Below are 27725 nucleotides of genomic sequence, written 5' to 3'. Positions count from 1 at the left end.
TGTTAAAGTTGTTAAACTACAGCTTGCTGAATATGGAGTACAGGCTAACTATTGTCTGTACAGAAACATATCTCAGATGTGAACTTAGTACAGGATTGTCTATCCGAAATGAGTTCATTCAGAGAAGACTATAAATTCAGATTTTTGCTTTTTAATATACTCATCTAATTTTTATCAGTTGTTAATATTTCACTTCAAAGACATAGTCACAAATATTGATTATTTATGTTTTTCTGCTCTTGTTTGTTTTAACAGGTTGGTACACAAGATTTTGCCAGAAACTATCATGCCACATACGTCTCTTGGGCTGTTGCTTACCTCTTAGGCTTGGTCTGTCTAATTCGAGCCTGCTACTGGGGAGCCATAAAAGTCAGTTATCCAGAGCACAGTTTTGCATAGACTCCTAATGATATCTTGTCAAAAACAGAGCTTTCTTAAGAGAGTCTGCTAATGATGAGATGAGTAATTTAAACTCTTTTTTTTTCCTTTTAATGTTTCCATTCTGTTACAAATAATTTTGAGGCTGGGGATCCTTTAAGAACAAATGTTCATTGCACTACATTATATGCAAATAGTTTGTTTTGCTGCTAGATTCCCAAGCTTTGAATACTAAAGCTTTGTTTACACCATTACACATCTGTCTTAAAAAGTACTGTTGAATTCAACCTACAGTATTCTTTTTCTGTATTACGCCTTGGTCTGTGCCATTTGGGGATGAGTATGCAAAAGCAAGAAGTGTTTATAGGTGTTTCTACAATTGCTTCACATTTGTATTTACACTTTCAGAAACTGTCAGAATGGCTTGCTTTAAAATTATAAGCAATAAGCTAAGCCTTTTGTTTGACAGCTTGATGTAAATTTTACCTAAAATCAGACTGATATTACCAAGTGTGCATCATTTTTGAAGAGTGGAGCTTTTGCTTGGAAGACATTATTGTAAACACTGTATGCTTTCAGATTTCCGGGTTGAGAGATGCAATATTTTGATAGTCCAGCTGAAGACAAAAGTTCATTTGTCCACTACTGAAATTCAACTTGGGTATTTTCTTCTTCTTTTTCCCCCCCAAGGACTTAATTTTTAAAAAAATGTTTTTACAGGTAAAGCCATGATTGGATTTATGGAACTTATATCTCTGATTATGTATATGAGTTCCTTTACAGGGTCTAAGTAAGGGAAGCATTTGATACTGACTCATTTTATAAATTTAGATTATAGGGTGATAATGGGTTATCTCTTTGTGTGTTTGGGTCATGGTCAATTTTCCATGATGGGAGAATAATTCTCCAGTCAATGCAAAGGGAGACATTATAGCTTTACACTGATATGAAATGGAGTAAACTGTTACTCTGATTAAGCAATGTATAACTGGTCAGTACAATTCTAAGATGTGATATAAATAAGAAAGACATTTTCTCAAGGTCTGTTTGCAGATTGATTATGGGGACCAGTTATTTCACTGCCCACCTTTGAAACTTCACAAAAAAAAATGTTTTTCTAAATTTTAAAAGAATAACCTGAGCTCTCTAGATTATAGTAGTCTTTAGGCAATGGGGATCAAGAAGGTAGATGTGAATGTTTCAGGACTGTGTATAATATTTTCCATTATCTATATTCCTGTTTAGGGGCAAAGTGATGCTTGGATGAGGATTTGGAGCACAATAAATATATCCTTCAAACTGTAAATGGAAGTCTTTGTATAATGTTAAATGTACAAATGCAGTAGCTCAGGATTACCATGTTCCTTTTAAAATACACCAATAAAGATTATTATTCAAAACTAATTTTAAGTCCCTCATCAAAGAACATCTCTGAATTTCACTTCGGTATGCTCAAAGCTTTTATTAACTGATGACTCCAGATCAAGGTAATCTAGACATGTGTACTGGTCTATGAATGGCAACAGCGCTAACATTTGTTTCATTGCTACAGACAGCTTGGCTTAATTAGCATAGTCGGTATTTTAAGAACTAAAATTTTATTCTAAATTTTAAAAACAAATTTTATTAAAAATTTAAACATTCATACTTAGAAGTGGAATTGACTTCTAACTAGTTGGAGTTATCTAGTGTTATGGCAGCAAAGCAAATTTTCTTTTCCTTCAAGTATGATTATTTTTCTTTAGGAATTCAAACAAATTTGACATCAGGGGACTTAAAATATCTGTGGATATGAATATGTAAAGTTAATTGTATTTCTGCACAACTGGGGGCATCCTTATACATGAAACTGTTGACTAATGATTTTGCCCACAGAACTGAAAAGGGAGGGCTAATATTATTGATCCAAAATTTTCAGTTTTCCAAATAATAAATAAAGGGATTAATCATCCCATTGGTTTGTGACCAACTCACATTAGGTTTATGCAGAATTTCCATTATAATTTCCTATATAACATTCTAAACTTTTACAGTTAGCAGGGTCATTTTGTTTGGGCACAAATAGTTTTTCAAAGTCAGTAAATACTGAATTTCCATTATTACCTTCATACACCAATTATGACAAAAGTGGAAAAGCCATTTTTGCTATTAATTGATTTTTTGCAGAACAAACTACCGTATATATTCAACTATAAGTTGACTTCATGTATAAGTCAAGGGCAGGTTTGGGAGCCAAAATTACGGATTTTAACATGACCTGTGGATAAGTCAAGAATAAAACTTAAGGGCATGTAACAACAGATCTAAAGGATGAACCAAAGGCCTAAGAACTTACAAATTTCAGCAGGCATAACTGTTTGTGCTCACCCTAAAAGCTAGATAGATGAAAGGGGGGGGGGGGTCAGTTCTTTCAGGAAAGATTATACTCTTGCCTTCCATCGGGGGTGGTTACTTTTTTAATAAGAGTTAAAGTACATAACGTACAGTGGCCCGTGGATACATCGACACAGGATTTTTGGATCAATATTTGACTAAAATGTCTAGACTTATACGTGAGTACGTACAGTTGTACTGAAAGACAATCCATTCAGAGGGATGCACAATGTATAAAGTAACTTTTGAAAGGAAGCATTTTAAAAAATCTGTTAAGAAAAAAATAAGATGACTTGTAATAGTTTTTTTGAAATGAAAGAATTAGCTTAAGCACCAAAGACAGTACTTCATTGAAGTCTGAACATTTTCTAGTATAGACGCACAAAGGGAACATCTCTGTGCTCTTTCTCTCCTGGCACTTGGGGAGTGGGAAATGGAGGACATTACTGTAACATGGTTGGGGGGGGGGCAGCAGACAACTCACACACTGCATGGCAATGTAGGACAGAAAATGAAATTTTAAGTATGTTCACTAGTGTTAATTAGTCTATATGAGTACAGTACTGCAGTTGTAATTAAATATCTTACTGGCAAGCTATATTGGCATGATATATTTACTTACAGTATGTAGTGGTTTAAGTGTTGTACTTCGATATTGGAGAACAGTTCAAATCCCTGCTCAGGCACAGAAACCTACTGGGTGACCTTAGGCAAGTCTCATTTTATAAAAATTTTAAACATTCAAACTTAGAAGTGGAATTGACTTCTAACTAGATGGAGTTAACCAGTGTTCCTCAGCCTCAGAGGAAGGCAAAGGAAAATTCTTTTGGAACAAATTTTGCAAAATAACCATGTGATAAGTCACCATAAGCCAAAAATGGCTTGAAGGCACACAACAACAATAACAAAATATTTCTGCATTGCTTCCTAGCCTACAACCATATCGGTTTATTGTTGTTTTTAAATGCCCTTGAGTCATCCCTGATCCCTGGTGAACCTATGTATGAGAGGTATCCAAGACTCCCTGTCCTCCACGGCATTACTCAGTTCCTGTAATTTCATGCCCATGACCTGATTGAGTCTATCCAACTGTGTGTGGTCTTCCTCTCTTTCTACTGCTTTCTACCTTTCCTAGCATTATTGTCTTTTCCAATGAATCACGCCTTTTCATGATGGAGCCAAAGTACGACAGCCTCAATTTCATCATTTTGGCTTCCAGGGGTATTTTCCTCTTATCTGCCTTCTTCACTGTCCAGCTCTTGCATCCATACACGATAATGGGTTTTCAGTTGCATGTCTTTGTTCTTTATGATCTTTCTAGTTTCTTCATAGCTGCCTTTCCCATTTCTAGTCTTCTTCTGATTTCCTGACTGCAATCTCCATTCTGATCAATGTCTGATACAAGGTAGGGGAACACTAACTATTTCAATTTCCTCATTGTCTAGGATGAATCGGTATAGTTCCTCCATAGTCATTTTTTTCTTTATATACATTAAGCCTGACTTTGTACTTTCGTCTTTGACCTTCCTTAAGTACAGTGCACCCTTGTCATATGTGGGCGTGCTATACGCAGCTTCCAGCATATGCTGGAAGCCGCACTGGAAAGGCTTCTCCCACACCCCGAAAGAAACAATGGGGTATGCTGGGTGTGCACCGCAGGAATGAGCCCCATTGTTTCTAATGGGGCTTGAGTTTACCAGTACGGTCGGCCCTTCTTATACACTGATTTTTTTATACACGGATTCAAGCATCCACGGTTTGAAAATGTTTTTAAAAAGTATAAATTTCAAATATCAAACCTTGATTTTCCATTTTTTATAAGGGACACCATTTTACTACGTCATTATATTTAATGGGACTTGAACATCCACGCGTTTTGTTATACACGGGGGATCTTGGAACCAAATCCCAATGTATAACAAGGATCCACTGTATTTCCCTTATGTGGCAGGGTCCGGAATGGATCCCCTGCATAAGGGAAGGGCCAACTGTAATTGTTCCAAGTCGATGTTTTCCACTAGTTGTATGGTGTCATCTGCATGAGTTGATATCTTTAGTCCTCCTTTTTCTGAATCTAAGCTTTCTCTTCATATGAAGTTTTCTACATACAAATTGAACAGGCAGTGTGATAGGATGCAGTTGCGCCTGAATCCTTTGCTGAGGGGGAACCATTCTGTTCTATTCTAACAGTACCCTCTTGTCCTAAGTACAGATTTCTCATCAGGACTATCAGATATGGTGGCACTTCCATGCCCTGAAGATAGGGTTGCCATAAGTCAGGACCTCCAAACCGGTACAAATGTAGGACAATATTTTCAAATGTAGGACACATTTTAAAAAAAATGGTGGACACGCGAAAAAATTGATGATTTTTAAAAAATGTTAATATAAATGCATGTTTCTTAGGCATGATCAAAATGGAGGACGTTTTGGTGTTATTCCTAGACAGATGACAAATGTAATTCCCTTTCTGGCCAACCCCCCCTCCCCCATTCCAAAACACACACGAAGCACATTTGGGCATTTGCAAACTGACTCACACAGCTAGGTCTTTGCATGCTAATAATAATAATAATATTGATAATCATGGAAGGTCCCTTTGCAAACTGACTCACACAGCTAGGTCTTTGCATAACAACAACAATAATGATAATCATGGAAGGTCCCTTTGCAAACTGACTCACACTGAGGGAAGCCGAAAACGTTCCCCCCCTCCCCCGGCCCCTTTGGTCCTCTCCTCTGCTGCCTCAGTCTGCCGCTGTCGCTGCTTCTGCTGCTGCTGCTTTTGTTGTTGCTGCTTTTGCTGCTGCTGCTTCAGCAGCGGCTGCCCTCCACCTCAGCCCCTCGCCGGCCCATGTGGCTGCAGGAAGTAAACAGAGGAGAGCTCCTCCTCTTTCAGTTGGGTGGCCAATGGGGTCAGAGAGCTGGAACAGCCCCGCCCCCTCCCAGCAGTCACAGACTCCTGAAGCAGGGAAAGGACTGTTCCGCTATTGGCCAGCCTGCCAGCCAATAGGAGGAGCTCCAGCCTCCGACAGCCCTAGGCAGCCAAGGCACAGTAACAAAGAGCGGCCAAGGCAACAGCAGCCAAGGCACGGTAACAAAGCCCAGGGCGGGGGCAGACCTGGGGCAAACGCCAAACCGTGGCGTGACTGTGCAGAACGGCCCAAAAAGGGGAAATTCACGCCCGCCACCAGGTTATGGCAACCCTACCTGAAGAGCCATGCATAACTTTTTGTGGTCTGTGCAGTCAAATGTTTTGCTGTAGTCTATAAAACACATGCTGATTCCCCCCCCCCCCGAAATTCCTTGGTACATGCCATAATTTCTCCCCAAAAATACACATATAACTCAGTTAACAAAGTAGATGTGTTCCTGGGTGTTACTACTTTAACATAAAATCCGGTACATGAGACAGAAGTAACATGGAAAGAACAGGGATATTTTCCTGCACCAAAAAAAAAAGAAAGAGAGAGAGAGAGGAGTACAGTGGTACCCCGGGATACGAATTGATCGCGTTACGAAATTTCCGGGGTACGAAAAAGTTAGATTTGAAAAAACTGTTCCGGGTAACGAAAGATTTTTCGGGTTACGAAATTCATTTCGGCGCGAAATTCAAATGCGAAGCGCGGCTAGCGGCTTTCCAGCGCTAACGGAAAGCCTTTTCGGGTTGCGAAATGTATCGGGTTACGAACGGCGCCGCGGAACGAATTAATTTCGTAACCCGAGGTAGCACTGTACTTCAATATGTTTCAGCAAACTAACACTGTGCACAGATAGACTAGAATAAGTAGACCAGGAAAAAAAGTTAAAATAAAATTGCTTTTTAAAGACATTTGAAAGTTTCTTATAAAATGCATCCAAGGATGTTTTTTCTCTCACACACATCAGTCTCCCTTTTGTTGTTTCCATTTTGGTGGCCAAACCTATAGTTAGTTCTATGCTTTATGAGATTCTGAGTGTTGCTGGTGTTGAGGTGTGCTTTTCACCCTTTTTTCCTCAGGAAGGGATTCTGGAGGCAGCTGCTGTTAACTTTGCCTCTTGTAAGCGGGCAAACAGTGGGACCGGCTAGAGTACAATCCCAGTCTCTCCCAGTTCAAGCTATACTGCATTGTGTTGAATAAATATTTTTAAACCACCTTTGTATCCTTGGTATCCACTGGTTTTTGGTTCCAGGATCCCCCATGGATACCAAAATCTGTGGATGCTCAAGTCCCATTAAATATAATGGCAGAGTAAATTGATGTTCATTATACAAAATGAATGTTTGCTGCTTTGCAATTTATATATATTTTAAAATGTTTTCAAACCATGGATGCTTAAATCTGTGAATAAAAAAACCTGTGGATAAGGAGGGTTAGCTGTACTGTACAAAATGGTGCAGCATAATCGTTGTGCGCCTTCATGTTGTTTCGCGGCTACCCTAAGGCAAATGTAGCAAGGGGTTTTCTTGGCCGAAGTTGTTCAGAGGGATTTTGCCTTTGCCTTCCTCTGAAGCCAAGTGTGTGACTTGCCCAAGGTCTGTCTATAGTTTGTGGTTGCTTTTAGTCCTCGAATGAGCTAGATTAGCTTAGGGCAACACTATAAGTGTATTTCTTAGGATCTGAGACATCTTTAAACATTCCTATTTTCACCCATTCCTTTTGTCAAGCCTCTTTATAAAATGACAAACAGGTTCATCAAGCGTATTTCTTGTTCATCAAGCATATTTCTTGCTTGTTACAAGGTGTTTTAGATTTTTGGAATAGAGTAGGCCCTTGGTTTCCGCTGGGGTTTGGTTCAAGAGCCACTCGTGGATCCCAAAATCAGTGGATGCTCAAGTCCCATTAAACATAATGGCACAATGAAATGGTATCCCTTATATAAAACAGCAAAACCAAGGTTTGCTTTTTGGAATTTATATCTTTTTGGAATATTTTCAGACGGTGGATGGCTGAATCCGTGGATACGGAGGGCCAAGCGTACAGGTATTTGCATATATCTACATAATGAGGTAGTATCTTGGAGAGGGGGCCGAGGCTAAACCCAAAATTCATTTATGTTTCATATACGTCTTATACACGTGGCCTGAAGGTAATCTTATACAGTATATTTGAAGAAACCAAAGGGGTCGCTATTTCAGCCACTCATGAAAAAAGGTTTGGGTTTTTTGTTTCTTTAATATTTTGGATGTCCAGAGAAGGGACAGTCAACCTGTCCTCCATTTTGCAGCGCATTGGCCTCCTTTGCGGTTAGGACATCTGGTCAGCCAGCCCATTCCCCACCAGACCCTAAATGGCCATGAAGGGGGGAGCCCCATAGCAGGAAACTGGGTCCCATGAGATGGGAGATCTGGGCGACCAGTGTCTTAATCGCAAAGGAGGACGAGGCACCACAAAACGCAGGACATCTTTTGAGGGGGAAATGTAGGACATGTAGGGTGTAACAACAAAGGAGGACAAGGCACTACAAAATGGAGGGCATTCCGGGGGAAAAAATGGAAGTCATGAACAAAGCTAAAAGCACTCATATAAACTATAAACCAGTCCTCCTCTAAAAAGAGGGACTTCTGGGGACGCTTCCTACGAAAGAAGAAGCCGAAATGGAGGACGGGTCCTGGAAAAGGAGGACGGCCAGGGTCGCCCTTGACAAAAGCTGAACGAGGAAGCCACGCCCCCTTCTCCACTCAAAAAAGCCTTGACGCGACGGGGGCATTCTGAAGTCAGTGCGCAGGCGCGTCGGCGCGCGCGCGAGAGAGAGAGCCGGGAGGAGGTCGCCGGGCCACGCCCCCTCCCGGCTCTCTCCCGCGCGCGCCGACGCGCGTGCGCACTGACTTCAGAATGCCCCCGTCGTTTACGCATGAGGAGACCGTTAAACCAACGGCTTCCGCCTTGGTTGGGTTCCATCCATTTTAGCTCCGTTGACGCCCCGCCCATTCCCTCCCCTTGTCTTCCCCAGAAGCTCCTCCCATTTAGAGGTGTGAAGGCGTCGGCGAGGAAGACGACAGCGGCGGCTATAATAGTAGCCTCCTGCGCTGATTAGCTCTGTGGGTCGGAGTATGAGGTCCTGGTAAGAGGAGTCTGGTAACGTCTCCTGGGGGCATGGCTGGGGATGTTTAGCCACAGAACACGCGCATATCGGTCCTGATCAGAGACACAACAACAGCCAGAGGTAGCCATGCTGGCCATATAGCAAAGTACAACGACACCCAACATCCACAAAACCGTTGATGCCTTTATGGGGCCAGCCAAAAAAGGCTGATCTGTGATTAACATTGCCATGTATATATATATGTGCTCCTGTATAATTTTTGACACCTTTGCCTGATGAAGAAGCCAATCAAGCCTCAAAAGCTTGCCACCTGTATTCTGTGTAGCTGACATACTTCCCCCTTTTGAACTTGCCCTCTCCCACTCTCTGCTTATGGAAAACTAATTTCTGTGGCGGATAATGGCTGTAGTAAACTGGTTGTTGCTGTGTGCCTTGTGGTAAATTACCTCACTGCCTTCTTATAGTAGCGCTAGCCCACTTTTACTGTTGCATTCTGGGGCTTGTAGTTCAGTGAGGCCTTAGAGCTCTCTGTCTGAGAATTCCAGATGCTCCTCCTTAAACTGCAAATCCCAGAATGCAACAGGAGGCAGCCAAAGCAGTTAAAGTGGGATAGCAGCGCTGTGACTAGTGTGGTATTCTAGCAAGTCACTTCCTGCTTACGGTGACTCTAAGGCAGAACCTATCATGGTGTTTTCTAGACAAGGTTTGCTCAGAGCAGCTTTGCCATTGCCTTCCCCTGAGGCTGAGACAGTGTGACTTGCCCAAGGTCACCTTGGGTTTCGTGCCATAGCTAGGAATCGAACCCTGGTCTCCAGAGTCACAGTCCAGCATTCAAACCACTGCCATATGCTGGCTCTCATAAGGTGACCATATCATGGCTTGACAAGATTTGTTGAGAGGTGGTTTGCCTGTGCTTTCCTCCGAGGCTGAGAGACTGTGGCTTCCCCAAGTTCACCCACTGGATTTCCATGGCTGAGCAGGGATTCGAACACTGGTCTCCAGAGTCATCATCCAGTACTCAAACCACTACACCATGCTGCTTTTACGTTGTATTACATTACATTACATTAACATAGTAAAACTAACACAAGACATTTCATTGCTACCACAAGAATCCTCAGGCTACTTAGACTGATAGAACATAAAATATACATCAAATAGCAATAGCAAGTACATTTCTATACTGCTTATCAGTGTACTTAAGCACTCCCTAAGCGGTTTACAACGTGTAAGTTGATTGTCCCCAACAAGCTAGGTATTGATTTTAGCAGCCTCTGAAAGATGCCAGGCTGAGTTGACCCTGAGCCCCTGGCTGCTGTTGAGTTCACAGCCTTGTGGTTTGTGAGAGAGTGGCTGCGTAACAGGCATCTAACCACTGCGTCACCACAAACTTCTGAACAACGAAACTTTCCTAAAATCCCATGAGAGTAAATATGCAACAAACTAGGTAATAAATATTCATAGGCCTGTTACAGACTGCCAAAATAAAGCTGCTTCGGGTCTCTTTGGAGGTATGCTGTTTAAATGATGCATGCACCCTAAGAATCCGGAAGCTGCACCAAAGCTGCACTCCAGTGCTTAGGAATGGAGTGTGGCTTTGGCGTGACCTCTGGACTCTTAGGACCCATGCATCATTTAAATAGCATACCTCCAAAGAGACCCGAAGCAGCTTTATTTTGGCAGTCTGTAACAGGCCTAAGTTTTTATTTTGATGCTGGAGGCAGAGTCGGTAGATTTTCCATCAGCTCCACTTCCATCCCGCATTGTTTCTGACTCCACAGCCCTGCCTAAGGCTGGGGCAAATTCTCTGCATAAGATTGAGCCTCATGCTTGCTGCCCAACAGTTAAACTCTCAGTTTAGTTCATGCCAGTTCAATTTTGTGTACAGTCTGTTATTTATAGTGGTGCTCGGTGTGGCTAACAACGTGGGAATGGAAGACACTTTTAATCAGCTTCTCAAACAGTCCTTTCCTGGGCTTTGGTGGCTATCCATGGTGGGAATTGCTCTAGAAAGCACAGCTTGGCAGATACTGTTCTAAAATTTTAATGGCAATCTATTTTAAAACTGTTTATAGATAGATTTTTATATAGCAGGCTCAAATATTTTTTTGTTTTTCCTTTATTTAATGTTGAATGTTAATCTGTTTAATATTGCTTGGCTAGTGGTCTGCTTCTGGGTCCGATTCAAAGTGCTGACTATTACCTATAAAGCCCTATGTGGCTTGGGTTCATAGTATCTGAAAGACCTTATCTCTTCATGTAAGTCTGCTTGAATTTTGTGATCCTCATGGGAGGACTTTGTTTCTGTCCCTCCACCGTCACAGACACATTTGGTGAGTCATATGAGAGGGGCTTCTCTGGCTGCTCCTAGAATATGATTCCCTTTCATGGGAGGCTAGGCTGGGCCCTCTGTCTGTTCTCTTTTCACAGGCAGGCTTTTGGCTGTTAACTGGTTGTTCCAGAAGGGTCTTTTAATGGGGGATGCTGTATTTCTATCCTCTCTTAAGCATTTTCACTGTTTTTGAACTGTTTTATATTAGTGCTTCGTGCAAACTGGAACAAGCATGATCTTAAAGAAAGATTTTATGCCAGCAATGGAGAAGGGGCATTTTATGGCCTTTTGTACTGGTTTTGTGCCTGTCAATGTCCCTGTTGCTTTGGTTTTTGGGAGGATGTGGGGATGGAGAGAGGCTCTAAACTTTAGTCTATCTCACACTGTTCCTGACATTGAAACAACATTCAGATCTGAAAATAAGTGGTGATGTTTTCCTTAACATATCATGCTTAGCTGTGTAGCATATCATACTTAGCCTTTAATTTTTTGTAAAACAAATTTGTTGACCTGTGCTGTGGACTGCCTTGGGGCCCACATTGATAGAAGGGAAAGACAGAAAATAAATAATAGCGGATTACAAAGAGGCTTTTGTGGAAGCTGATGGTAATTTGTAGGACCTATACTAGCCATGGTGAACCCATGGCATGTGTGCCAGAGCTAGCACATAGAGCCCTCTCTGTGGACACGCGAGCCTCTCACTGCCAGTGAGAGAAGAGAGGGAGGGAGAGAAGGCAGGAAGAGGAGGAAGAAGAAGAAGCAGTGGCCCCATGCTGCCAGCCGCCTGTCCGCCAGTGAAAACAGGGAGGGAGGGAGGAAAAGGAGGAAGTGGTGGTGGTGGCTCCATGCCTCCAGTTGCCTGCCCACCGCTGGTGAGAACTGGGAGGGAGGAGGAGGAGGAGGAGGAAGAAGAAGAAGAAGCAGTGGCAGTCCCATGTTGGTGCCTGCCTGCTGCCAGGGAGAACCAAGAGGGAGGAAGAGGAGGAGGAAGCGGTGGCATCAGCCCCATGCCTCCAGCGACCTGCCTGCCACCGGTGAAAACAGGAAGGAGGAGGAAGAGATGGGAGGAAATGGTGGTGGCACAGTGTTCCATCAGAGGAGAGTTTGCTATTGCTAGCTTGAGGCTGAAAGAGTATGCCTTGGGTGTGTGTGTGTCTGTCTGTCTTCAAGTCATTACTGGAGACCCTAAGGTGAAACTATCATGGGGTTTTTTTGGTAAGCTTCGTCGGGGGGGGGGGGGGGAGCGTGTCTTGTGTTCGTTCCTGGCAACCCTAAGGTGAAATTGTCATGGGATTTTTTTGGCAAGCTTTGTCAGAAGGGCATTTCTATTGCCCTCCTCTGAGGCTGAGAGAGTATGATGTATGTGTGGTTCCTTCAAATCATTTCTGACTTATGGCGACCCTAAGGTGAAACTATCGTGGAAGAAAATAAAGATATAAATTATGGATTGGAATTAGTTTAGATAGGAGTAGGTAAATCCAGGCAGTCCTGAATTCCACATTGTTGAGTTAATCGTTTGAAATTGGGTTAGAGATTCAAAGGAGTGGGCTTCTAACTTTGAGATTGCTATAATTCTTCACAGCATATAATTTTGTTCTAAAGTTGGATGAACAACTGTCAGGGGTTACAAGGCTACATGGATGCTTCATGGGACCTTGGAAGGTAGGACTCTCACCACTATCACATACCACATACCACAAAAAGTGTTTTGTGTGTGTGTGCATGTCTATATGTGCCTAAAATGGTTCCTATGCCCACTGGAGGGGGTGTCTGGGGAGTTTTGCCCTAAAACTTGTCCCCATGTCCATAGAGAACATTTGGGGACAAAAAGTGTTTTGATTTTAGGGGAGGGGGGAGCAGGTATAGTGGACAATGAGGCTCTTCCAAGTCTCTTGAAAGGCTAATGTGGTCCTCTAGCCTTCCAAACGCTGCCCATCTCTGGTGTACATGGAAATCACCTGATAACCAATGTAGAGATCAGATAGACTACATAATTGGAAGCAGAAGAAGGAGATGCTCCATTTTCTCAGCATAAAACAGGGCCAGGACCCAATTGTGACATAGATCATGATCTGCCATTATCAAAAGTTAGAGTAAAGGTAAAGAAGTACACTAAATCAATCAGTGTACCAAAACACAACCCAAAGAACAGCTCTATAGAATTTAAAGATCATGCAAAAAAATAGATTTGGACAACTAAGGCTAATTGACTGTAAGACAGAAGAACTCTAGAGTCCACTCTAGACCAAAAGTTAGGGACGTTGTCAGGGAATAATGCAAAAAGATACTATTGCAGCCAAAAAGAAGGAGGAGATTTTTTGGATGACAGATGAAACTCTTCAAACAGTTTAAGGTCAGATGGCATGTAAACTTAGAAGGTTAAAGAAATAGGCTTAGAATGCTGAATGCAGCTGTTCAGCAACTTGTGTGCAGGGATAAAGAGAGCTATTCATTGCAGAAAAATAAGACAACAAAGAGGTAGAACAAGAGACTTCTTCCACAAGATCCAAGAAATCAAAGGGAAATTTAAACCAAGAGTGGGGATTCCATGTGACCAGCTGGGGAACACCCTACATCATCAAGAAGAAATAAGAAGAAAATGGAAATAAGACCCTGAAGAACTATATAAAAGAGGTGACGGATTCATTCAAGGAAGAACTATTTGAAGATGAACCCACAATTTTAGGAGCCTTGGTGGCTCAGTGGCTAAATGCCTGTACTGCAGCCACTCACTCAAAACCACAAGGTTGCGAGTTCAAGACCAGCAAAAGGGCTCAAGCTTGACTCAGGCTTGCATCCTTCCGAGGAGGCTGCTAAAATGAGTACCCAGACTGTTGGCAAATTAGCTTACAGTTGTAAACCGCTTAGATACTGCTTAGGCGGTACGAAGCGGTATATAAATGAAGCTTGTTTGTTTGTTTTGTTTTAGTAAGTGAAGTGGAAGTTGTGGTCAAAAGACTTGGGAGAAATCAGTCACCAGGAACAGGTGACATATCAACAGAGTTGTTTTAAGCTATAGCAATAGAGGCCACGCAAATTTTATCCAAAATCTGCTGAGAAATATGGAAAACAAAACAATGGCCCACAGATTGGAAACACTCCAGTCCCTAAGAAAGGGGAAACTTGAGATTACAAGTAACCACCAGACCATTAGCTTAATCTCCAATGTAAGAATGGTGATGCTCAAAATTTACTTTATATGGAACAAGGGATGTCAAATGGCTAAACTGAGTTTAGAAAATGAAGAGACACTGGGGATCATATTGCAAGCATATGCTGGATAATGGAGCGCATCAAAAAATTTCCAAAGTAAATCAGGCTGAGCTTATAACAAAGCTTTTGATTGTGTTTATCGTGAAAAGGATTGCTTTTAAAGGCATGGTGTTCCACAATATTTGATTGGCCTTATGTATAATCTATACTTAGGACAAGAGGTCTCTTTCATAACATAATATGGAGAAACAGGATAGCTTCCCTTTAGTAAGGAGGTCTAAGAAAGCTGCATTTTATCACCCAGTCAATTTAAGTTATATGCTGAACATATATGGAAAGCTGGATTAAAATTGGATGAAGGAGATTTGAAAACTGCAGGAAGGAACAGCTACAATTGGAGATATGCAGATGACACCAGATTTCTAGCAGAAAATAGCAAAGACTTGGAATAGCCATCATGGAAAGTTAAGAAACAAAGTACAACGGCAGGATTACAGTTAAACATTAAAAAAACATAAATAATGACCACATATGATTTACCCAACATTAAAGTAGACAGTGAAGAACTTGAATAGTTAAAGATTTTCCATACCGTCTATAAATCAAAATGGACATTGTAGTCAAGAAATCAGAAGACTGGGACTTGGAATGGCAACTATGAAGAAACTAGACAGTATCCTGAAGTGCAAAGATTATTATGGAATAACAAGGTCAGGATTATCTATGCCACAGTAGTTCCACTTTTTACGTATGGCTGAAAGCTGGAGAGAAAAGAAAGCTGATAGGAAGAGAATGTAGTGCTAGAAGAGAGTTCTCTGGATACCATGGAGTGCTAAAAAAACAAATGAATTAGTCTTAGAGCATATTAAGTCTGAATTCTCCTTTTAAGCCAAACAATTATACTGAACCTATCTACACTACTTGGACATATGATGAAGAGACAGGACTCATTAGAAAAAACACTAGTACTTGGTAATGTGGAAGGCAGTAGGAAAAGAGGAAGATAGCTTTACAGATGGGTAGACTCAATCAAGGAAGTCACAGCCCTGATTTTGCGCGACCTTGGCAGGGCTGTTCATAACAGGAAGCCTTGGAGTTATCTCACTCCTAGGGTTGCCTTTATTCAAAGTGGACTTTGAACAATTAACAATATATTGAGCTTTTAAATTATGATTAATAGACCAAATTATTTAAATAATTGTACTAAAATAGCATATTAGATAATGCCAATAATACACATTGGAAGGATTTAATAAAATTATGAATCACCAAGCATTTGTCATTCTTTTGTGTTTATAGTTAACTTCTTATGTCTGAAAAGAAGAGACAAAGTTGATGAATAGTCAGAAAATGAATGAGACAAAAAACTACCACATGTACTTAAACCATTTATCTTAATTCCTTTCAGTTTTATAAGTATTACATGTATGTATGTGTCCTTTGGTTTTTTTGTATTTTACAGCATGGCACCTCACAGTGTTAAAAAAAATGGAAACAAAAAGATTGATTGGTAAGTCGCTCCAACCAGCGAGACCTGTGCGACATCTCATTCCCCATGGTAAGTGTGTTGATTATTTCAGTGAACAGACACCAAACAGCTTTATTATCCCTAAGTTGTATAGTACCTTTGTTGGCATCATCAAAATGCTAGAAAATTGGTGCATAAAGATGTGAGCGTTTGAGTTTTCTAGAACACTTGTGGAGTTATAATAAATAAATAAATAAAACTTTTATTTTTATCCCGCTTTTCTGTGACGAGACAATCAAAGCAGCTCACAACACATTAAAATATCCACATTCAACATTGTCCCATATTCCCCCCTTAAAATAGGATTAAACATGATACAATTAAAATAGGAGATTGAAATATCTATTAATAACACAATAAAAAAGAAAAAAAATATAGCAAGGACAGAGCGGTGGGCTAATACATGATGTGGGGGGCAATCATTCTGTGGCCGGAGACTTTTATTCAGGAAAGGCCTGCCAGAAGAGATCCATCTTGACAGCTTTTTTAAAGCTGTCTAAGCTGGCAATTTGACGGATCTCGTCCGGCAGGCCGTTCCATAGTCTGGGAGCAATTGCAGAGAAGGCGCTCTGGGAGGTAGCAGTTAGTCTGGTTTTTAAAGGTTGCAATAAATTCCTACCAGAGGACCTGAGGGTGTGGGGTGGATTATATGGGAGCAGGCGATCCCTCAAATAGGTTGGACCCAAACCATGTAGGGCTTTAAAGGTTATAACCAACACCCTGTACTGGAGTCATGGTGTTACAAAGAGATAGAAAAATAGTGAGGGGGTACAAGGAATTTTGCAGCATACTTGAGGTGCTGGAAAATTTCTTCCCACCTCCTTTTTATGCCAAAACAGACTCCAGACACAAACTAGAGGATTACAATTAGAAGATAAGAGATTCCACCTATACACTAGGAAGATCTTTCTGATGGTAAGAGCTATAACATGGTAGGCAACGTTGAACGGTGGTAGTTTATCCTTCTCTGAAGGTCTTTAAAAGTTTGGATGGCTTGAAAGTGCTTTAATTGTGTGTTCCTGCATGGTAGAGTTCAACTGGATGATCTCCATGGTCTTTTCCAACTCAGTGATTCTATGAGTTGTCCAGAGCCCCTCCCCCCAAAAAAATTACATTAATGTGTAAAGGATGAGTGGATAGTTCTTAGTTAACAAAAAATTAGTAATAATATTGTATATGTTACTGATTTATTTCTACTGTATTCTTTCCCATAGTTTCACCAACCACTTTCAACTTCCAGTCAAAGTTTACATGCAGTACTTCAGGATGTTCACCTGTTGAAATTAGTTCTGTAAGTTTAATCTAATATACCAGATAAATAGGTTTTACTGTATTCTGCATTTATCTAAATTGTTGCAATGGAACTTGAGCTTGCTGCATAACCTTCATGTAATGCCAGCCATGGTTTAGTGCTTTGGATATCTCCTACTTTGAAACTGACCAGCATTTAATATGAACAAGTTTCTGTCTCTTCTTTCCCAGAAAGAAGAGAGAATTCTGTGAAAGTGAAACTCTGGATCATGTACTTTCCCCACAGCCAAAAGGATGCCTTCAGCAGTATTTAGTTTGACTTTTACAGAATTGTGTTGGTTTTTTTGTTTGATTTTTTGGGGCATAAGCAAGTAAGTGTTTTTCATATCAAACTCTGTTCAGCTTCAGGACGATATAGGACCAGGCTATAGAAACAAACAAAAAGGAAGGAACTAAAACATATAGCCATGCATAACACAATAAGGAACTGCAGAAAGTAATACCTAATTCAACAACTGTAGGAGTAAATCAGTATATATTGTGCCATATACTGGCGGGTTACAGACCGCTGCTTTGCGGTGGTCCGCCGCCGCCGCCGTTTGCTCCGTGCGGGAGCCACAGCAGCCACACCGCGCGGCTCCCGCACGGACCGAAAAAGAAGCTCCAAAATGGAGCTTCTTTAAGCGGCGCCTCTATGACGTCGCGAGGCGCCAGGGGCAGACTCGCGACGTCATAGGCGTTACGACATGTGCGGACGCACAGCGTCCGATACGTAAATATGGCGGCGGCCGTGTGAAACGGCCGCCGCCATATTGTACGTACAGAATACGTACTAGGGTTAGGGGGGTGCGGAAGCACCGCCCCTTCCTAACCCTAGTACGTATTCATTACGTTCTAAATGGCGGTGTGTAACCCGCCACTATACATTAGTATACAAACATAACACATGTAATTGATGAAATATGAAACAAACTTTAATATAATTAAACCTTTATGTATGTGGCATTCATTATACACAAAATGTACCTGGGAGGCAAGTTTCTGGGAAAGCTCATGATAGTTTATAATGTTTAGGCTTCAGATAAACTGCTGTCCATTGAAAACACCTGCAAAGATAAAGCCAGCTCCTTAGGGTTGTACAGCATGAACTTCTAAATATGTTTTATCCACCAATTTCCTGTTTGCTCCAATCTTACAACATCAGTTTGTTATCTTCCCCTGTTCAAATCCACTGGAAGCTGGTATTATATATGTTGATCCATAATACAATCTTAACTCAAAGATGCACTAGCTTACAGGGTTTAGAATCAGGCTGTTGTGCTGGCAATACTGCTTTTCTATCTAAGGGGTGGACAGCTGTGGAAGGCTAAGGGACTAAATTAGACCCCTATGATACCTCGAATAGCTGCACGTCTCCACTATATATGCTCCCACAAAAATATTAATCTTTTTTAAAATCTCTTTTTTGCCCCTCCTCCAAGCCCTCTAGGGGTTACAGGGGCATTTTCACTATGTTTTGCTGCCCTTCTAGGCCACTTTATGGCCTTTCTAACATTAGGAAATGAGCAAAAGTCATTTGCTGTTTTAGAAAAGGCTTTTACTGGGGTTAAATTGTGGGGTTATTGTTATTTGCAAACATTGGTTTTGATTCCCTGGCGGCTCAGGTGACCTGCAAACATAGTGGAAATGCCTTAGAGCACCTTTGGAGTTGCTTGTTGTACTTCACTCTTCTGTCAAGAATGCTTACATTTGGCTGCTCATGCTAAAATAGTCTGGGCAACAGAATACAGTACTTTTTCTTGGGCTTCCAGGCTAAGGCAGGATTTACTCACAGGTTTGCTATTGCTTTTCTCTAAGGTCAAAAGAGTGTAACTTGCCCAAAGTCACCCAGTGAATTTCTGTGACTTTGCAGGGAGTGTGATTATTATTATTATTATTATTATTATTATTATTAACCTTTATTTATAAAGCGCTGTAAATTTACACAGCGCTGTACATACAATCTTTTAGTCAGACGGTTGCCTGCCCTCAGGCTTACAATCTAAAAAGACACGACACAAAAGGAGAAGGGAGTGGTGGTGCAGAATGGGATCAGGTCCAGCAGATCTTCTCCACCTCCGAGGCCTGGACCAAGGCAGATGGACTGGAGGAAGGGCTTGGCTTCTTAATGGATGGTTAAAAGGAGGCTTCCTGGGTCAGAGAGGGGCTCGCCTCTGGGGGCGCTTCTCTAAACAATATAGTCTTTAACTCAGTTTTGAAACTGGGTAGAGAAGTGATGAGGTGTGCATGTGGGGGAAAAAGGTTCCAGGAATAAGGGGCAGCAAGCGAGAAGGGACGAATTTGGGAGGGGGCAGTGGTAGTCCTACACTGTGACAGGAAACCTTGACTACCAGAGCGGAGGGTGCGAGTAGGAATGTAAGGAGAAAGAAGGTCAGATAAGTAAGGAGGGGCCAATCCATGGAGGGCTTTGAAAGTCAATAACAAAAGCTTGTACCGGATGCGGAAGGGGAAGGGGAGCCAATGAAGGGAGGATAAAAGAGGAGAAACATGGTCAAAGCCGCGAGCAGATGTGACAATACGGGCAGCTGAATACTGGACAGAGATTAAAGGATGGAGGTGTGAAAGAGGAAGCCCTGTTAGAAGGAGGTTACAATAATCTAGTCGTGAAACCACTAGGGCATGGACCAGAGTTTTGGCAGTAGAGGCTGAGAGGAATGGACGGATCTTGGCAATGTTGTGGAGAAAGAATCTACAGGCCTTGGCGGTGGCCTGGATCTGGGGAATAAATGACAGAGAAGAGTCAAAAATGAAGCCAAGACTGCAGGCTTGATGAACCGGTTGAATAGAAGTGTCATCAACAGAAACAGAAAAGGAATAATGAAGGGTGGGTTTAGGTGGAAAGACGAGAAGCTCAGTCTTAGACATGTTGAGCTTCAAGCGCCGAAGCCGCATCCACTGAGAGATGGCAGTCAGACAAGAAGAAACTTGCTGTTCAAGCCCCGTCAAAAGGTCAGGGGTGGAGAGATACAGCTGAGTGTCGTTAGCGTACAGATGATAGGAGAAACCAAAAGAACTGATGAGTTTACCTAGGGACAGTGTGTATAGAGAGAACAGAAGGGGATCCAAGACAGAGCCCTGGGGAACTCCAACAGATAGGGGAACAGAGGACGAAGTCTGACCACCCGTGACCACTGCAAAAGATCTATCTGACAAGTAAGATTTAAAGCCAGTGTGATCCATAGTTTCCTGGAATCATAGCTCAACATTCACCTTGGAACTAATTTTCTGTGGTAGTGAGTTTCTTGTGTGTTCCAGTGAGGTAAAAGGCTATGCTGATCGTAACATTGCTACTGGTAGGCTTTTGCTGAGGAGCCATACTAAATGTATCAAATATCTATTGAACAGCAGCAGCAGTAGGCAGGCGTTGATACTGTTAATACTGCACAGAATAAGGCAATAATAAATCATCACTTAACGCCTTTTAGCTTGAAAACCCTATGAGTTTGAAACAAACCGAAAGAAAGCACAATGCTGGAAGATTACTATAATTTATGGGACTGTTAATGAAAATCCCAGGTTGGAGGTTACTCAGCCAACTACTGAGGAAGTTCAGATGACAAGTATAAATATAAATAACAGTGTGTCTGATGAAGCAACTAGACTCAAACTGGCAGGATGGTCAGCTGCTCAGAGGTGAAATGAAAGTCCGAAACTGCATAATGTACGAAATAGCAATATGAATATGAGGAGTGTGAACGAGGGAAAACCACAAATTGTAAAACAAGTGGTGGAAATCATAAACAGTTGCTGTGAGTGAGCTAAACAGGGCAGAAATGACATTTTCAGTCAAATCATTACATAGTGTTCTAATCTGAGAATGACAAGAAATGGGGTGGGACTGATAGTAAGGCGGCATGCATTGAGAGCAGTCAGGGAATACAATATGGGGAAAATCCATCACTATAACCATAATCCAAGGTTATACTCCTAGCATAGAGACAGAAGAAGAAGAAATCAAAAGATTCTCTGGACATCCAGGAGGATGTTGATCACACACCAAAACTCAGGACCCAATAGGGAGAAACAGAATAGTTCCTTTTGGTAAGGGGAAAGATAATGTTGCATTTTGGCAGTGTATCTGCTTGATTTATGTGCAGAACACATATAGAAAATGGGATTAAACATGAAAATTGCGGAAGAAAGTGCAAAAGCAGGGCTATGATTATTAAGAAATAAAAAATAATGATCACAGATGGTTTGTATAAAATTGAAGTGTGTAATAAAGTCCCTAAAGGCACCAGATCCTGTCTGATCTTGGAAGCTAAGCACAGTCAGCCCTGATTAGTATTTGGATAGGAGACCACCTATGACTACCAGGTGCTGTAAGCTATACTGTATTTCAGAGGAGGGAATTGGCAAAATCACCTATGAGTATTTTTCTCCTAAGAAAACACTGTGAGATTCATGGGGTTACTATAAGTCTGCAAGTTACTTGGAAGGCACATATGCACACAATGAAGACATAGACATAAATGATTTTTATACCTCACGTCAGTCATTACCGTATTTTACGGCGTATGAGACGACCTTTTAGCTCCAAATGGCGTAGCCACCTCTCTGTCTCCAGGGATGGGGTCCTTGCGGGTTCCAATCCCAGCAGGCACCACGGCTGGGTTTTCCCTTTCTTGTAGCCATTACAGATCAGGTGAGGGAATGGAGGGGCTGGTTTTGGAGGTTGGAAGCCAGAAAAGGTGGAGGAGAAGCGCCTTCAGAGCCGGTCCGGAGAGTGAGGGATGGTCGGGTTGAGGGAAAGAGCCGGTCCCTTATGCCTCCCCGCCACCGCTGCCTCTCGGGATGCTCCGCTCCAGCAGCTTCTTCCGTGGCATCGAGTGCCCTTTTGGGCCGGACTGCGGGAGGCCCTACTGCAACTGCTGACACCCACCTTCCAGGCCGCCACAGAGACTCCCTCAAGCCGGTGCGTGAGAGCGCCAGACCCTCTTAATTTGGCCTGGAGTAGGCCAGGGCGCTGCCTGCACGCAAGTTGGGGGTCGTTTTATATGTCCAGTCACCTTATAAGCCACTATGGGCGCCACCATTTTTTCGCCCAAAATGGCGGCGAAGTCTCGCGCGACCTCGCCGCCATTTTGCTGCCCAGAGCGGCGAAAAGCCGTGACGGGCGGCCATGGCGGCGGCGGCAACAGCAGCCAGGGGCCGGTCAGCAGGCCTCCGCGGGCCGCATCCGGCCCGCGGGCTGGAGGTTGCTGACCCCTGATCTAGAGTCCTATTTCTTTTGAGGTGTCTATTATTTGATTCATTTATATCCTGTCTTTTCCCCAATAATGGGACTCAAAGTAGATTTCAACTTATTAAAAACATTAGATTTAAAACTATACACAAACATCAGTAAAATATATTAATATACTGTATTTAAAAAGTTCCCAAATATAAGGACAGTCACATTTTTCCATTTATCCAATGTTTGCCTTACAAAAGATCAGTGTGAATCTGTACATTAAAATTGCCATTTTCTACATTTTCAAAGAGAGAGGCAGGGCTTCTTTCTTCCATAGCTCTTGGTGCCGAATTTAAATTATATCAGCATAACATTTCCATTCCCTCTGAATACTACAGATACTCAAAGAAGAATATTTTGCTTTTCTCAATACAAATTTGGATTCAGATAAGCAATTGGAAAGATAAACTTTTGTTAACTATAGTTGCTAGATAACAAATTTATGTTTTTCCAGATGTGTACATTGTTCACTATAGTTTTTAGCAAAGCCAGTGTGGTGTAGCAGTGTCAGTGTTAGACTAGGAGACCAGGGTTGAATCCCTGCTTGGCCATGGAAACGGTTCAGTGTGGTTTTGGGACAAAATCAGCTGTAGTCTCCTTGATGAATAGCATGAACAGAGGAATGTGGGGAGCCGCTTTTCTTGATCTTTTGAGAACCATCAACTGTGGTATGTTACTGTACTGGCTACATGTAGTAGAAGTCACTGATTTAACAGTGGTTCTGCTTTTGCCTGTAAGTTTGATTCTTGAGACTGGCTTGGAGTATTGTGTCTTGGCCTGTAGGCAACTCCTGTATTAATTACCCCACAACCCCAAATAGAATTCTCAACTCCTGTAAAACATTAAGGGATTATTATTATTATTATTAATTATTATTATTATTATTATTTTAGATGTGTAAATCCAATGGACTACTGGTCTTAAATGAAAGTCTGATTCCAAGTGTATCTGAGCAGCACAAACCTGAAGTTACAAAAGGTAAAAATTGTTGTTACAAGTATTAAAAATGCTTAGACTATGGGGGAAATGGAAATTTCTGCAATAATGCCAAGTACTGTTTTACTTGAGACATGGCTTGATGTATAGCTTGATGCCAAGATTGGCTTCAGACAAATCTAAAACCAATTTACAGCTTGATCAATGTAAATTTATAATCTTGTTTTAAAATTTTCAGCTATTTTGACAAAGACCTATGTAGACTTACTCAAGTTGTAGAACTCATCCAGAAGACAATGCTCACTGCAGTTTTTTTTAAATTAGAGAGTTTAATAGAAAAACACTTAACAGTCACTTGACCTTTCCTATCCCTTCCATAGCACTATTGGTGTTATGGTATAAACTGGTATTGTAAGCCTTTAAGGCTACCATATATACTTGACTATAGGTTGATCACATGTACAAATTGAGGGCAAGTTTTGGGGCCAAAGTTATGGATTTTGGTATGACCCATGGATAGGTCAAGGGTAAAACTTTGAGGCTTCTCAGGGCAAGGTGGCGCTTCAGCATTTCCCTAGCAGTGGACAGAAGCTGTTTCTCTGCCGCAGTGAGAAAGCACCAAAGAGCCCTGGTTGCAGCCATTTGTTCCTTGGAGTGGGGTTAAACAGTCACAGACACCCTCTGCCCCTTCAATCTTGCCAAGAAACCTACTTTCATAGTAGATTTTCCTTGGAATGGAAACTCTTCATTGCTGGCTCGTCCACAGTTGTCTGCAGCGGCTGGCTTGTCTTCTCACAGAGGTTAAGGAGGAGGCAGGGGTGAGCCAAACATAAAAGGAGCTAGGGCCAGGAGAGGGAAAAAGTGTGTTTGTGTGTGAGCGTACACACATACGTATGCTGGACTAGAGAAAGTGGGGAGAAAGGTGTGTGTGTGTGCGCGCACGCTTGTGACTGGATCAGCTGTTACTCCCATAAAAATAAGAATCATCCTACACTCTCTCTGCTTCCAGCAGCCCATTCCCAGGCAGGGAGGGAAAGTGGGAAGGAAGGTGTGTGCGTTTTTATCACTGGATCAGTTGTTACTCCCAAAGAAATAAAAATTGCCCTGCACTCTCTCTGCTTCTAGCAGCCCATTGGCATTACTATATTGACTTATACGCGGGTTCATTATGGGCGGCTTTCAGCTTACGCTGAAGCTGCCTGGGAAATGGGAGAATGGCGCGTGCACCTGTGGCGCATGTTCATGGCCACGCAACAAGCATGAGCCCCATTATATCCAATGAGGCTGAACATACGCACTTTTTGCTTTGCACAGGGTGGTGGTGGTTCCGGAATGGATCCCCTGTGTAAAGCAAGGGCCCACTGTATATAAGTTGAACCAGGATTTTGGGGTCAATTTTTGGGCATAAATTTCTCAATTTATAGACAAGTAGATATGGTATGTGTTAATGTCTATCTCATCACTTCAGAAATTACTACATTTCAAGTAGCATTTAATAAGCTTCCAAAACCCTTCCAAAATTCTGTTGGAGACTCAGATTTACTTATTTCCACAACATTTACAAGCTTTGTAAACACACCTCTGTTTTTAGTGATTTAAAATAATAAATAGTCTATTTTCTTTACTTTCTAGTTTTCTTGGGAAGTTGCTTGTTTTTTGTTTCATCACCTGTGTACTTCTCAGCCCAACAGTTCTTAATTCTGTCTTGGCAGAAAGAATAACATATAGTAGAGATTACCTTTTGAAGCTTTCAGAGGTTTCACTTGCCCAAAAGAAACCAGAATTTCTTCCTGATCATCCTGTTGTGCTTGAAAAACCAGTAAGTACTTGCATTTCACATTGAGTTTGAAAGCATTTAAGATACATTTTAGTGTGTAGTTTATTACTAGATTTCATGGCCAAAGCAGCACCTGGGGGCAGGGTGTGGAGGAAAATCAGCAGAAGAAACTGGTTAGAGGCAGCTGGTGTGAAGAGAACTCTTTCTTCTATAAGCAACCTCTCTCTCTCTCTCTGTGCCTCTCTCTTTCTATCTCCCCAGCATTGCTTATACAGTGCACCCACATCATACGCGGGTGCATTATATGCTGCTTTCAGCATACACTGAAAGCAGCACTGCTTCTTTCAAACCATGCGCTGGAAGGAACAATGGTGCGCGCTCCCGTGGCGTGCACACACTGGCACCGCACGCCACCACGAGCACGAGCCCCATTACTTGTAACGGGGCTCAAGCATACGTGTTCTTTGTTTTACGTGGGGGGCGGGGAATGGATCCCCGCATAAAACAAGGGACTGTACCAACAAAAGTTATTTGATGACATGTTTAGATTTCTTATATTTCAGTATTTTAAAGTAACAGTAATTTCTGTTATTCCGAAGAAAAAACATTTAAAGTAAATATGATCAGAAATCTTTGTATGTAACCAATTAAAACTACAATATTGGATTTTGGAAGAAAGCTACTAATTGTTCAATGCTTAAAATTTCCATGAGTTCAAAGAACAGTCTGTAGTGAGGGACTTGTTTTAGATTTACAAATTAAGCAATGATTCGGATGGGTGCACAGTTATGCTCTTCCCCCCTTCCCAGCAGGTTTTCTTACCCTTGGTACACAAAACTATTTTATGTAGACTATGTACACTGGGAAGTTCCTTAAATAATCTGGTGAAGTCTAGTTCAGAACCATAATAAAATGTTTAATGCAAATATTCTTAATTAAACTTGGTGCTGGGATTTTTTGTCTTGTAGAAAAACTACAGTTTAATGTCTGCCTCAAGCGATGATACGTCTTTCTGAAGATGAAGAATGTCTTTTTTTCACCACTGAAAAAATTAAGGGAATGTGATCTGTAGTGACAATAGACTGTAATCAGTTTTATCTTTTAATATACTAAAAGTGTACTCATCACTTCATGTCTGGAGTAAAGCTATTTTCAAAAGAAAATACTTGGTAGATCAACTTCAAAGTTTTGTATGACTGTACCAATATTGCATTGAGTTTTAGGGTTATAAGAGAGACAGCTGTTGGAATGAGGTAAGAATACTGTATCAAGTTGAGGTATTTTATATAAAACAATATGCTATCATACCTACTAGTATCCCAAAGATGTTTAAATGTAATCTTTTTGCTGCAACTAATGAAAAGAAATATGGAAGAGTTCAGGCATATTGTATGGCTGCCTACTGCAAACACTGACTCACTGTAGCTGCATGAACCTATAGCATTTTTTTAAGACAATTACTATAGGATAAATGTTTATTTTTAAAAGGGATTGATGAGATACTCTCCCATATCTAAAATACTGACTTTTGTTTTATTAAAAAAAATTCTTAAATTTGTCTTTTGAAATTATTGGGACTTATAAGTCCTTTATTGTGATTGAATGGTGCTATTTTTGTAATGCTGCAACCCATCGTGTGTTTCAGTACATGTAATATTGGTTTGTATTAATAATTCTGGACCTTATCACACATGGGGAGGGGTTGCAGCTCAGATCCGCAGTCACTCCTGTTCTAGCAATGCAAAGCGTGATGTTTTTCCACACCAGATCCAGAGTCACTCCTCTCTAGCAATGCGGATTGAGGTTAAAATGTGATGTTTTTCCACACCTGGTTGCCTTTCTGTTGTCCTTCCAAAGTGAGGGGCAAGCGAAGTCAGTTCGATTCCAAGCAAGTCACGTGATGCGGACTCAAGCAAAGGGGAGTGAGTGCACATTGTATTACCACACCAGAGCATACTTTGAGGGTTCAATGATTTGAATCGGCACCCTTGCACATGCTCAGTGGGGCTCTGGATGCTGTCCTCCTTCCCTGCCCCCTCCTTAGCTGTCATCCTTCATCGAGGTCTAGGAGAAGACAGGGGATGATGGGATAGCTCGCTGGGGGTCCCTGGGGCCAGGTTACTCCTCTGTCTCTTTACATGGTTTCCCCCTTTCCTACCTCAATACTTTTTCTTCTTAGCATTTCTTCTTAAGTTATATTATCTACCTACCAAGATGTTGAAGGTAAAGATAACATAAATATTAATTTCTCTTTGCCTGAGTATATCATTCATTTACAAGGAAATCACTGTAATTCTTCTTAAACAACAAATCAAGTTGATCTGCTGTGGAATTGATTCTAGGCAATTTGTAAATTCAGCGTAAATATATTGATCTGTAACATCAGCATAAAGAAGAAAGGAAGTAAATAAAGATGGGAAAGTAGTTTTTGAAATGCAACTTACATTACAGCTTCAAAAGTCGCTAAATATAGCTTAATCACAAAACATGAACAGTGAAAATTCCAAAAGCTTCTTGTTACTAAACAATACAGGCTGAGTCTCTCTTTTCAGAAATGCTTGGGGACGAAAAGTGTTTTGGATGTTGGCAGTAGCTAGCTAGCTAGCTAGCTAGCTAG

The 27725-nt window shown here is 41.5% G+C and overlaps 2 protein-coding genes across 4 annotated transcripts in view; both read left to right on the top strand.

Moving 5' to 3' along the window:
- LOC149317484 (type 2 phosphatidylinositol 4,5-bisphosphate 4-phosphatase) overlaps positions 1-1751 on the top strand; it is a 43373-nt gene extending 41622 nt beyond the window's left edge. Inside the window, exons 7-8 of one of the 2 annotated variants that reach the window (XM_089517599.1) lie at positions 256-369; positions 1624-1751. In XM_089517599.1, the coding sequence (XP_089373725.1) occupies positions 256-369; positions 1624-1683 (174 nt within the window). In that variant the 3' untranslated portion in view covers positions 1684-1751. Of the gene's footprint in view, positions 1-255 lie in introns of both variants that reach the window. The other variant, XM_089517600.1, reaches the window with a different exon arrangement.
- Positions 1752-8580: 6829 nt separating this feature from the next.
- Positions 8581-27331, top strand: CUNH8orf88 (chromosome unknown C8orf88 homolog). Of its 2 annotated transcripts, XM_089517596.1 has the most exons (7): positions 8581-8796; positions 12693-12772; positions 15786-15881; positions 17066-17142; positions 23289-23373; positions 25044-25150; positions 26077-27331. In XM_089517596.1, exons 2-7 carry the CDS (start codon positions 12751-12753, stop codon positions 26122-26124), a joined length of 435 nt encoding a protein of 144 aa, XP_089373722.1. In that variant the 5' UTR covers positions 8581-8796; positions 12693-12750; the 3' UTR covers positions 26125-27331. The 2 variants fall into 2 exon arrangements, with proteins under 2 accessions (XP_089373722.1, XP_089373723.1); XM_089517597.1 differs by lacking the exon at positions 12693-12772 and having other exon boundaries at positions 26077-27330.
- The last annotated feature ends 394 nt before the right edge of the window (positions 27332-27725 follow it).

The sequence above is a fragment of the Sceloporus occidentalis genome, unplaced genomic scaffold, assembly GCF_023333645.1.
Source record: "Sceloporus occidentalis isolate IW3139 unplaced genomic scaffold, rSceOcc1.0.p SCAF_3, whole genome shotgun sequence".
Lineage (NCBI taxonomy): Eukaryota > Metazoa > Chordata > Lepidosauria > Squamata > Phrynosomatidae > Sceloporus > Sceloporus occidentalis.
Note: the sequence above shows the minus strand (reverse complement) of the source record. Positions and strands in the feature narration are given on the sequence as shown.

What these genes read in the sequence shown, in the direction of transcription:
- CUNH8orf88 (XM_089517596.1), top strand. Translation starts at nt 12,751, where the DNA reads ATGCTTCATGGGACCTTGGAAG. An exon ending in GCGACATCTCATTCCCCATG is followed by an intron (nt 15,882 to 17,065) that starts GTAAGTGTGTTG and finishes TCTTTCCCATAG; the next exon opens with TTTCACCAACCACTTTCAAC. An exon ending in CTGTTGTGCTTGAAAAACCA is followed by an intron (nt 25,151 to 26,076) that starts GTAAGTACTTGC and finishes TTTGTCTTGTAG; the next exon opens with AAAAACTACAGTTTAATGTC.